Source organism: Carcharhinus amblyrhynchos, unplaced genomic scaffold (genome assembly GCF_965287045.1).
Source record: "Carcharhinus amblyrhynchos unplaced genomic scaffold, sCarAmb.v2.hapA chromosome_1186, whole genome shotgun sequence".
NCBI lineage: Eukaryota > Metazoa > Chordata > Chondrichthyes > Carcharhiniformes > Carcharhinidae > Carcharhinus > Carcharhinus amblyrhynchos.
Window position 1 is genome coordinate 1 of NW_027650926.1, and position 12,500 is coordinate 12,500.

Here is a 12,500-nt window from a genome sequence, read left to right on the forward strand (position 1 = left end):
GGGGAGCGAGGATACGGTGTGTGTGTCGGGTACACAGTCCCCCCGTGCGGGAACGGGCGTCGGGTACACAGTCCCCCCGTGCGGGAGCCGGGCGTCGGGTACACAGTCCCCCCGTGCGGGAGCCGGGCGTCGGGTACACAGTCCCCCGTGCGGGAGCCGGGCGTTGGGTACACAGTCCCCCCGTGCGGGAGCCGGGCGTTGGGTACACAGTCCCCCCGTGCGGGAACGGGGTCGGGTACACAGTCCCCCCGTGCGGGAACGGGCGTCGGATACACAGTCCCCCCGTGCGGGAACGGGCGTCGGATACACAGTCCCCCCGTGCGGGGAGCCGGGCGTTGGGTACACAGCCCCCCCGTGCGGGAGCCGGGCGTCGGGTGTGTATGTTCCGGGTGGTGGAGCGAGGGATTTTGGTGGGGGGTGGGGGAGGGGTTGGTCTCCTATCGCTGGTCAAACACCTCCCCGCTTCGCCCCGCTGACCTCTAACCTCTGCCCCTATCCCCCCCCCCCCCCCCCCACTCAGGGTGGCCGAGGTTGAAGTGGGTGGTGACAGACTCCAAATATCTCTCCAAACCCAGCAAGGAGTGGCAACCAATCATCAAACTGGCCGGGACTGAGCCCGCCTACATCGAGGTGGGTGCACGGGGTATGGGGGTGGGGAGGGGGAGGGTGTGGGGGGTGTGAGGGGGGTCCCGGGAGGCAGAGGGTGTGGGGCGGTGTTGAGGTGGGCGTCCTAGAGTGGGAGGGGGTGTGGGGGGTTCCCAGAGGGGAGGGTGTTGGGGGAGGGGTGGGGGGTTCCTGGAGGGAGAGGGTGTGAGGAGGGGTGAGGGGGAGGTTGTATGGGGGGATGAGGGGGCCCCAGAGGGAGAGGGTGTTGGGGGGGAGGGTGAGGGGGAGTCCCGGATGGGGTGGAGGTGTCCTGGAGGGGAAGGGTGTGGGAGGTGAGGGGGTGTCCCGGAGGGGAGGGTGTGGGGGAGGGTGTGGGAGGAGAGACGGGGGTGTCCTGGAGGGGGAGGGTGTGTGGGGGAGTGTGAGGGGGGTCCCAGAGGGGAAGGGTGTGAGAGGAGTGATGGGTGTGTCCTGGAGTTGGGGGGGAGGTCTCAGGGCGGGTCCTGGAGGGGGAGGGTGCGGGAGGTGAGGGGGTGTCCTGGAGGGGGAGGGTGTGGGGAGGGGGGGTCCCGGAGCTGGAGGGTGTGGGAGGTGAGGGTCCCAGAGGGGGAGGGTGTGGGAGGTGAGGGGGTGTCCCGGAGGGGGAGGGGGGGTGTCCTGGAGGGGTAGGGTGTGTGGGGGAGTGTGAGGGGGGTCCTGGAGGGGGAGGGTGTGGGGGGGTGGGGTTAGGGACGAGGAGGGAGGGGCACCGGGTGGAGGGAGGGAGGGAGGGAGGGAGGAGGCGTCGAACTGCGAGGTTCCATTTCGAGACTGAAGCAAGGGAGGCCCGGTCGAAGTTTTGTGGCGTGCACTCAGCAGGACTGAGGCCCGGAGCGGCAGGTCTCAGAGCCGTTGATCCGGGTGCGGGATCCGGGAGCGAGTGCGGAGTGTGTGTGTGTGTGTGTGTGTGTGGTCCAGGAGTTTATCAGGACCGAGTTCCCCGAGGGTCCGCTTCCCCCTCCCCCCTCCCGCCCATCGCTTCCCCCTCCCCCCCCTCCGCCCATCGCATCCCCCTCCCCCCTCCGCCCATCGCTTCCCCCTCCCCCCCCGCCCATCGCTTCCCCTCCCCGCAGGAGTATTTCACTCTGGCAGGGTTCAGACTGGCTCCCCACTTTCAGTAAACTAGCGGGAGACTCCGCTGGAGTGAAGGGGGGGCAGTCGGGGGCACCCCAGGTGGGAAGGGGGAATGCCCTCTGCGTATGGGCACCCTGACAGTGGCAGCGGCAGCCTGTGCCTCTGGCACTGCCCAGCAGGCACCCTGGCACTGCCCAGCAGGCACCCTGGCACTGCCCAGCAGGCACCCTGGCACTGCCCAGCCTGTGCCTCTGGCACTGCCCAGCAGGCACCCTGACACTGCCCAGCCTGTGCCTCCGGCACTGCCCAGCAGTCACCCTGGCACTGGCAGCCTGTGCCTCTGGCACTGCCCAGCAGGCACCCTGGCACTGCCCAGCGAGCATGGAGCAGTGCCAAGAGGGAAGAGTACTAAGGTGGGAGGGACCTATAGGGGGCAGACTGTGAGTGGGGAGGGGCCACGATTGGCCCAGTGGGCAGCAGGGACTGTATCCGGGACCCGGAGCGAGCCTGGAGCCCGGGAGCCGGGAGCAGGCCCGGGCCCGGATTCTGGGATCCGTGAGTGTATCTGGAGTATCTAATCCTGGTTTTCACCTTCTCTCTCCCTCTCCCCTCAGTACAAGACCAGTAAAGGGGGCAGTGTGATGGGGGTCACCATTTCCCGGATATCGCTCCTACAACATTCCCAATCCCTCACCCAGGCCTGTGCCTACAACGAGGGTAAGTGACTCCATCCCTCCGTCTTGGAACGCGGGACATTCCGGCAACGTGACAATCAGTGTAGAGGGAATTTATTCTGTATCTAACCCCGTGCTGTACCTGTCCTGGGAGTGTTTGATGGGGGGGACAGTGTAGAGGGAGCTTTACTCTGTATCTAACCCCGTGCTGTACCTGTCCGGGGAGTGTTTGATGGGGGGGACAGTGTAGAGGGAGCTTTACTCTGTATCTAACCCCGTGCTGTACCTGTCCTGGAAGTGTTTGATGGGGGGACAGTGTAGAGGGAGCTTTACTCTGTATCTAACCCCGTGCTGTACCTGTCCTGGGAGTGTTTGATGGGGGGGACAGTGTAGAGGGAGCTTTACTCTGTATCTAACCCCGTGCTGTACCTGTCCTGGGAGTGTTTGATGGGGGGGACAGTGTAGAGGGAGCTTTACTCTGTATCCTCCTCCAGCCCTGCTACACCCCTCTTTATCTCTGTAACCACCTCCAGTCTGTATGAGGCTCTGGGTCAGACCCCATTTGGAGCAGTTTTGGGTCCCGTATCTCAGGAACAATGTGCCTGGCCGCTGGAGAGGATCCAGAGGGAGATTCACAAGGATGATCCCTGGAATGAAGAGCTTGTGGTGTGAGGAACGGGTTGAGGACTCTGGGTCTGTACTCATTGGGAGTTTAGAAGGATGAGTGGTGGGGGGATCTTATTGAAACTTACAGGATACTGCGAGGCCCTGGATAGAGTGGACGTGGAGAGGATGGTTTCCACTAGTAGGAAAAACTGGAACCAGAGAGGGCACAGCCTCAGGGTAAAGGGACAGTCCTTTAAAACAGAGATGGGGAGGGATTTCTTCACCCAGAGAGTGGGGAATGTGGGGAACTCTTTGCCCCAGAGGAGGCCGGGTCACTGAGTGTCTTTAAGACAGAGATAGATCGGTTCCTGATTAATAAGGGGATCGGGGGAAAAGGCAGGAGAATGGGGGATGAGAAACATATCAGCCGTGATAGAATGGGGGGGGGGGGCAGAGTTGATGGGCCGAGTGGCCTCGTTCTGTTCCTGTGTTTTATGGGACTGTCCCTTTAACCGAGACACTGTTCCTGTTTTCTACCCCTCCCAGGTGAGACGGTGGTAAATGTGTTGGACTTCAAGAGAGACGTGGGGCTTTGGCACAGTGTTCTAACGGTAAGACCAAGGACCCGGGGGAGTGGGGGGGGTCGGGGGGGCTGCCGGGGGGGAGGGACCAGTGGGAGGGATGTGGGGGTGCGCCGTGGGGAGAAAGGGCCAACAGAGGTGGGGGGGAGTTGGGGGGGGGCGGTGCAGAGGTGGGGGGAGTTGGGGGGGGCGGTGCAGAGGTGGGGGGAGTTGGTGGGAGGGGTGGTGGAATAAGGGTGGGGGGGTGGGGAGTGGGAGGGATGTTTGGTGGGGGGGGTCTGCCAGGGAGAGAAGGGCTAGCAAGGGGGACGTGAGGGGTGCTGGGGTGGGGATGGGGATGGAGAGAATATGATTGGGGGGGGGGGGCGGTGGATACGGTAAGGACAGTGATTAGGAGATAGTGGGGAGGGGGATGCAAAGGGGGCACGGGGGTTGGGGGGGGAGTTGAGGGAGACGTGGGGGGGGTGGAGAGGCTGGCGGGGGGGCGGTGATACTGGGAGAGGTGGGAGGCAGCAGGAGGGATGGGGGGTGGGTGTGGGGAAGGAAAAGCCAGCAAGGGGGACGCGAAGGGTGCTGGTGGGGGCGGCGGGGGCGCCAGTGGGAGGGACACGGGGTGTGCCGAGGGAGAGGGGGAACGTGGGAGGGTTTACGGGTAAGCTCAGGGATTAAGGGCCAGCAGGGGGGGGGATGTGAGGAGGCGCTGGGGGAGAGGGGGATGTGGGAGCGACCGCCCATTGCCTGGGGTCACTGACCATCTCCTGTCCCGCATGGCTGCAGGGGGACACTGACCTCAGTGAGTGTCCGCAGGGAGTGACCGCAGAGACTGAGCGCAGGGTAGGTGTTCTCGGGACACTCTCCTTCCTCGCTGACCCTCCCTCTGATCTCCTCCGTTGCAGAGTGTAATGAACAAGATCCACACCATCAGTGTCCCCTACGCGGTGATGAAGACTGCCCCCCTCTCCTGGCTACAGAGGGTCCACGCCCACAAAGGTAAGAGTGGGGGAAAGGTCAGCGAACACCCGCCCCCCCCCCTACCAAAACCCCCCCTCAGAGCGAGAGTGGGGGGGTGGTCTCCGAAAATAAGACAACCATGGTCAACCACTGGGTCAAAGGCGCGGAGATATTGGGACAATTTAGCATGGCCAATCCACCCTAACCTACACATCTTTGGGACACTAAGGGACAATTTAGCACGGCCAATCCACCCTAACCTACACATCTTTGGGACACTAAGGGACAATTTAGCACGGCCAATCCACCCTAACCTACACATCTTTGGGACACTAAGGGACAATTTAGCATGGCCAATCCACCCTAACCTACACATCTTTGGACACTAAGGGACAATTTAGCATGGCCAATCCACCCTAACCTACACATCTTTGGGACACTAAGGGACAATTTAGCATGGCCAATCCACCCTAACCTACACATCTTTGGGACACTAAGGGACAATTTAGCACGGCCAATCCACCCTAACCTACACATCTTTGGGACACTAAGGGACAATTTAGCACGGCCAATCCACCCTAACCTACACATCTTTGGGACACTAAGGGACAATTTAGCATGGCCAATCCACCCTAACCTACACATCTTTGGACACTAAGGGACAATTTAGCATGGCCAATCCACCCTAACCTACACATCTTTGGGACACTAAGGGACAATTTAGCATGGCCAATCCACCCTAACCTACACATCTTTGGGACACTAAGGGACAATTTAGCATGGCCAATCCACCCTAACCTACACATCTTTGGGACACTAAGGGACAATTTAGCACGGCCAATCCACCCTAACCTACACATCTTTGGACACTAAGGGACAATTTAGCACGGCCAATCCACCCTAACCTACACATCTTTGGGACACTAAGGGACAATTTAGCACGGCCAATCCACCCTAACCTACACATCTTTGGACACTAAGGGACAATTTAGCACGGCCAATCCACCCTAACCTACACATCTTTGGACACTAAGGGACAATTTAGCACGGCCAATCCACCCTAACCTACACATCTTTGGGACACTAAGGGACAATTTAGCATGGCCAATCCACCCTAACCTACACATTTAACCTGGTTAATCCACCTTTCCTTTGCTGTCTCTCTGTGTCTCTCCGATAGCTAAGGTTGCCCTGGTGAAATGTCGGGATCTGCACTGGGCAATGATGGCACACCGAGAACAGAGGGATATTAGTCTGAGCTCACTGCGAATGTTGGTCATTGCTGACGGAGCCAATCCCTGTGAGTATAGACCCCCCCTCACTCTGTCCTCGATCCCTACCGCCCTCCACACTCTGCCCTCGAGAGCTACCCCCCACCACAATGCCCTTCCTCCCTACCGCCCCCTCACTCTATCCTCAATCCCTACCACCCTCCTCCCTGTCCTCAATCCCTACCACCTACTCCACACTCTGTCCTCAATCCCTACCGCTCTCCACAATCTGTCCTCAATCCCTACCCCCTTCTCACTCTGTCCTCAATCCCTACCCCCCACCACAATGCCCTTCCTCCCTACCGCCCCCTCACTCTATCCTCAATCCCTACCACCCTCCTCCCTGTCCTCAATCCCTACCACCTACTCCACACTCTGTCCTCATCCCTACCGCTCTCCACAATCTGTCCTCAATCCCTACCCCCTTCTCACTCTGTCCTCAATCCCTACCGCCCTCTACACTGCCCTTCCTCCCTACCGCCCTCCTTACTCTGTCCTCAATCCCTACCACCCTCCACACTCTGCTCTCTGTCCCTCTCTTTCTCCCTGTCCCTCTCTTTCTCCCTGTCCCTCTCTTTCTCCCTGTCCCTCTCTGTCTCTCTCTCTCTCTGTCTCTCTCTGTCTCTCTCTCTCTCTCTGTCTCTCTCTCTCACTCTCTCTATTTCTGTTCCAGGGTCAGTTTCTTCCTGTGACGCCTTTCTCAACGTGTTCCAGAGTCACGGCCTGAGACCAGAGGTCATCTGTCCTTGTGCGACCTCGCCTGAGGGACTGACAGTGGCCATTCGCAGGTACTGTCCCCCCGCTGTCTCCTCCTCCTCCTCCCTCTCTCTCACCCCCCCACTACCCCTCTCACTTTAATCAGGAGGTGATTTAATTAGGGAGGGTCAGTGCTGAGGGAGCGCCGCACTGTGGGAGGGTCAGTGCTGAGGGAGCGCCGCACTGTGTCGGGAGGGTCAGTGCTGAGGGAGCACTGCACTGTGGGGAGGGTCAGTGCTGAGGGAGCGCCGCACTGTGGGGAGGGTCAGTGCTGAGGGAGCGCCGCTCTGTGTGGGGAGGGTCAGTGCTGAGGGACCGCCGCACTGTGTGGGGAGGGTCAGTGCTGAGGGAGCGCCGCACTGTGTCGGGAGGGTCAGTGCTGAGGGAGCACCGCACTATGGGGAGGGTCAGTGCTGAGAGAGTGCTGCACTGTGTGGGGAGGGTCAGTGCTGAGGGAGCGCTGCACTGTGTGGGGACGGTCAGTGCTGAGGGAGCACCGTGCTGAGGGAGTACTGGCAGTCAGGTTGAGTTTACTGAAGTCACCAGGCCAAGGAGATGGGAAGTGGCTGCAGCAGCGCCACCACCTGGACGCTGGGTGTAACTGCAGCGTGACACAGAGGAAGGTGTTTACATTGAAATATTGCATTGTCATTTTGACATTGAGATTTCCGATGGCCAAAGGGGGCTAGAAGAGCAAGGGTAAATTCTCCCCATTCCTGAGGGGGGAGGAGAGGTCACTGACGGTGTTTTTTTAACAGATCCGGACAGCACGGAACACCGGTCCCAGGACGTGCCATTCTCTCCATGACGGGGCTAAGTTACGGGGTCATTCGGGTCAACACTGAGGAAAAGAACTCAACGCTGACCGTCCAAGATGTGGGTCATGTGATGCCCGGAGGTACGTGGCGCGGAGAGGAGGGGTCAGAGGGGCAGGGGAGGGGCGGGAGTAAGAGGGCAACGGAGAACCCACAACCACTGGGGGAACAATAACAGGAAGACAGATTATTACTGGAATGGGTGTGAATCGAGAGGGGGGGGATACTCAGCGAGACCTTGCAGTCCTCGTGTATCAGTCGCTGAGAGTAAGCGCGCAGGTACAGCAGGCAGTAAGGAAGGGAAATGGTATGTTAGCCTTCATAGCGAGAGGATTGGAGTCTCGGGATAGGGGATGTTTTACTGCAATTGTACAGGGCCTTGGTGAGGCCACACCTGGAGTATTGTGTGTGCGGTTTGGGTCTCCTTATCTGAGGAAGGATGTTCCTCGCTATAGAGGAGCGCAGCGAGGGTTTACCAGGCTGATTCCTGGGATGGCAGGTCTGTCATATGAGGAGAGACTGAGTGGGTTAGGATTATATTCACTGGGGTTTAGAAGAGTGAGAGGGGGATCTGATAGAAACTTATAAAATTCACACAGGGTTAGAGATTCGGAAAGGATGTTCCCCATGGTGGGGGGAGTCCAGAACTAGGGGGGGTGGGGGGGTGGTCAGAGAGGTTTACAGGCCCTTTGGCCCAACTTGTCCATGCTGCCCCCTTTCTAACCCCTAAGCTAATCCCAATTTCCCGTGTTTGCCCCCATATCCCTCTATACCCATCGTACCCATGTAACTGTCTAAACGCTTTTTAAAAGACAAAATTGTCCCCGCCTCTACTACTGCCTCTGGCAGCTCGTTCCAGACACTCACCACCCTCTGGGTGAAAAAATTGCCCCCTCTGGACCCTTTTGTATCTCTCCCCTCTCACCTTAAACCTGTGCCCTCTAGTTTTAGACTCCCCTACCTTTGGGGGGAAAAGATATTGACTATCTAGCTGATCTGTGCCCCTCATTATTTTATAGACCTCTATAAGATCACCCCTCAGCCTCTTACGCTCCAGAGGAAAAAGTCCCAGTCTATCCCAGCTCTTCTTATAACTCAATCCATCAAAAGTCCCCGGTAGCATCCTAGTAAATCTTTTCTGCGCTCTTTCTAGTTTAATAATATCCTTTCTATAATAGGGTGACCAGAACTGTACACAGTATTCCAAGTGTGGCCTTACCAATGTCTTGTACAACTTCAACAAGACGTCCCAACTCCTGTATTCAATGTTCTGACCGATGAAACCAAGCATGCCGACTGCCTTCTTCACCACTCTGTCCACCTGTGACTCCACTTTCAAGGAGCTATGAACCTGTTACCCCGAGATCTCTTTGCTCTGTAACTCTTCCCAACGCCCGACCATTAACTGAGTAAAAGAGAGACCAAGAGAGAGAGGGTGAGAGGGAGAGGGCAAGAGAGAAAGACAGAGAGTAAGGACAAGAGACAGAGAGAGAGAGAGACTGGAAGGGAGAAAGAGAGAGAGACGGCGAGAGACAGAGAAAGAGAGGGCGAGAGAGAGAGAGACAGAGGGAGACAGTGAGAGGGCGAGAGAGAGAGAGAGAGACGGTGAGAGTGAGACAGAGAGAGAGGGCAAGAGAGAGAGACAGAGAGAGAGAGGGCATGAAACAGAGAGACAGAGTCAGGGTGAGACAGCGAGAGAGTGAGCGAGACAGAGACTGAGAGAGTGAGACAGAACTTGTCTCACAGATCGAGAGGGGTAACTTCACCCTAACAATAAGTCGAAAATCCATCAGGAGGAACTCAGGCAGACGACACTGCGATAGTGTATCCCCCAGTCGCAGTCAGACTGCCTTACTCTTAACCATTCCCAGCAAGGAGGTACATACAGCGAGGGGCACTTGTCCCGCACATCTAACACTGCTCCAATACCTGATGGACTTCTGAGGTGCTGGACACGATGGGCTGAAGGGCCTCTCTCTCTCTCTCTGTGTGCTCTAGATCTCTGTACGCCCGTTCCCCACACACCCACCCCCTGCCGATCCGGTGAGGGGGGGAGGAAGCGGGGTGGGGGGAGGAGAGAGCTGGTCATTCCCGTCAGTACATACCTGAGCTAGACACTGACGGAGTTCCCCTCCGGACATGTGTCTGACGTCTCCCTCTGTCTCGTTGCAGTGACCCTGTGCATGGTGAAGATAGACGGACCCCCGCAACTCTGCAAAACCGATGAGATTGGGGAAATCTGCACCTGTAACAGAACATCCGGTTGTTTTTACTACGGACTTCCCGGAGTAACAAAGAACATCTTTGAGGTGAGAGACGGAGAGAGAGATCACGTCTCCCTATCCCCCTCGGTCAGACCCACACTCGGAGCACCGTGCACAGTTCCCGTCTCCCTATCCCCCTCGGTCAGACCCACACTCGGAGCACCATGCACAGTTCCCGTCTCCCTATCCCCTCGGTTAGACCCACACTCGGAGCACCGTGCACAGTTCCCGTCTCCCTATCCCCCTCGGTTAGACCCACACTCGGAGCACCGTGCACAGTTCCCGTCTCCCTATCCCCCTCGGTCAGACCCACACTCGGAGCACTGTGCACAGTTCCCGTCTCCCTATCCCCCTCGGTCAGACCCACACTCGGAGCACCGTGCACAGTTCCCGTCTCCCTATCCCCCTCGGTCAGACCCACACTCGGAGCACCGTGCACAGATCCCGTCTCCCTATCCCCTCGGTCAGACCCACACTCGGAGCACCGTGCACAGATCCCGTCTCCCTATCCCCTCGGTCAGACCCACACTCGGAGCACCGTGCACAGTTCCCGTCTCCCTATCCCCTCGGTCAGGCCCACACTCGGAGCACCGTGCACAGTTCCCGTCTCCCTATCTCCTCGGTCAGACCCACACTGGGAGCACCGTGCACAGTTCCCGTCTCCCTATCCCCCTCGGTTAGACCCACACTCGGAGCACCGTGCACAGTTCCCGTCTCCCTATCCCCTCGGTTAGACCCACACTCGGAGCACCGTGCACAGTTCCCATCTCCCTATCCCACTCGGTCAGACCCACACTCGGAGCACCGTGCACAGTTCCCATCTCCCTATCCCCCTCGGTTAGACCCACACTCGGAGCACCGTGCACAGTTCCCGTCTCCCTGTCCCCCTCGGTCAGACCCACACTCGGAGCACCGTGCACAGATCCCGTCTCCCTATCCCCCTCGGTCAGACCCACACTCGGAGCACCGTGCACAGTTCCCATCTCCCAATCCCCTCGGTTAGACCCACACTCGGAGCACAGTTCCCGTCTCCCAATCCCCTCGGTCAGACCCACACTCGGAGCACCGTGCACAGTTCCCGTCTCCCTACCCCCTCGGTTAGACCCACACTCGGAGCACTGACTCTCTGCCTCTGTGTTTGCCCCCTAATAATTCCCTGATTCCCTCTATTCCCAGGTATTCCCTATCACTGCATCCGGAGCGCCTGTTGGAGAATGTCCCTTTGTCCGTACGGGATTGCTGGGATTCGTGGGTCCGGTAAGTGTTATACAGTGACACACCCGTCCCCACCAGTACTGTACCCCAGTGTTATACAGTGACAGACCCGTCCCCACCAGTACTGTACCCCAGTGTTATACAGTGACAGACCCGTCCCCCTGTACCCCAGTGTTATACAGTGACAGACACGTCCCCACCAGTACTGTACCCCAGTGTTATACAGTGACAGACCCATCCCCACCAGTACTGTACCCCAGTGTTATACAGTGACAGACCCGTCCCCCTGTACCCCAGTGTTATACAGTGACACACCCGTCCCCACCAGTACTGTACCCCAGTGTTATACAGTGACAGACCCGTCCCCACCAGTACTGTACCCCAGTGTTATACAGTGACAGACCCGTCCCCACCAGTACTGTACCCCAGTGTTATACAGTGACAGACCCGTCCCCACCAGTACTGTACCCAGTGTTATATAGTGACAGACCCATCCCCACCAGTACTGTACCCCAGTGTTATACAGTGACAGACCCGTCCCCCTGTACCCCAGTGTTATACAGTGACAGACCCGTCCCCACCAGTACTGTGCCCCAGTGTTATACAGTGACAGACCCGTCCCCCTGCACCCCAGTGTTATACAGTGACAGACCCGTCCCCCTGTACCCCAGTGTTATACAGTGACAGACCCGTCCCACTGTACCCCAGTGTTATACAGTGACAGACCCGTCCCCCTGCACCCCAGTGTTATACAGTGACAGACCCGTCCCCCTGTACCCCAGTGTTATACAGTGACAGACCCGTCCCCCTGTACCCCAGTGTTATACAGCGACAGACCCGTCCCCCTGTACCCCAGTGTTATGCAGCGACAGACCCGTCCCCCTGTACCCCAGTGTTATACAGCGACAGACCCGTCCCCCTGTACCCCAGTGTTATACAGCGACAGACCCGTCCCCCTGTACCCCAGTGTTATACAGCGACAGACCCGTCCCCCTGTACCCCAGTGTTATACAGTGACAGACCCGTCCCCTGTACCCCAGTGTTATACAGTGACAGACCCGTCCCCACCAGTACTGTACCCCAGAGTTATACAGTGACAGACCCGTCCCCCTGTACCCCAGTGTTATACAGTGACAGACCCGTCCCCCTGTACCCCAGTGTTATACAGTGACAGACCCGTCCCCCTGTACCCCAGTGTTATACAGTGACAGATCCGTCCCCCTGTACCCCAGTGTTATACAGTGACAGACCCGTCCCCACCAGTACTGTACCCCAGTGTTATACAGTGACAGACCCGTCCCCACCAGTACTGTACCCCAGTGTTATACAGTGACAGACCCGTCCCCACCAGTACTGTACCCCAGTGTTATACAGTGACAGACCCGTCCCCCTGTACCCCAGTGTTATACAGTGACAGACCCGTCCCCCTGTACTCCAGTTATACAGTGACTGACCCGTCCCCCTGTACCCCAGTGTTATACAGTGACTGACCCGTCCCCCTGTACCCCAGTGTTATACAGCGACAGACCCGTCCCCCTGTACCCCAGTGTTATACAGTGACAGACCCGTCCCCCTGTACCCCAGTGTTATACAGTGACTGACCCGTCCCCCTGTACCCCAGTGTTATACAGCTACAGACCCGTCCCCC

The 12,500-nt window shown here is 58.3% G+C and overlaps 1 protein-coding gene across 1 annotated transcript in view; it reads left to right on the forward strand.

Annotated features, from left to right (window-relative positions):
• Positions 1-546: 546 nt before the first annotated feature.
• LOC145340598 (disco-interacting protein 2 homolog B-like) overlaps positions 547-12,500 on the forward strand; it is a gene marked incomplete at its 3' end in the record, with an annotated part of 32,222 nt that continues 20,268 nt past the window's right edge. The window contains exons 1-9 of the mRNA XM_080185065.1: positions 547-630; positions 2,334-2,436; positions 3,546-3,610; positions 4,477-4,570; positions 5,712-5,831; positions 6,476-6,590; positions 7,317-7,456; positions 9,546-9,682; positions 10,814-10,894. Coding sequence (XP_080041191.1) covers positions 2,361-2,436; positions 3,546-3,610; positions 4,477-4,570; positions 5,712-5,831; positions 6,476-6,590; positions 7,317-7,456; positions 9,546-9,682; positions 10,814-10,894 — 828 coding nt within the window. The remainder of the gene's footprint in view (positions 631-2,333; positions 2,437-3,545; positions 3,611-4,476; positions 4,571-5,711; positions 5,832-6,475; positions 6,591-7,316; positions 7,457-9,545; positions 9,683-10,813; positions 10,895-12,500) is intronic.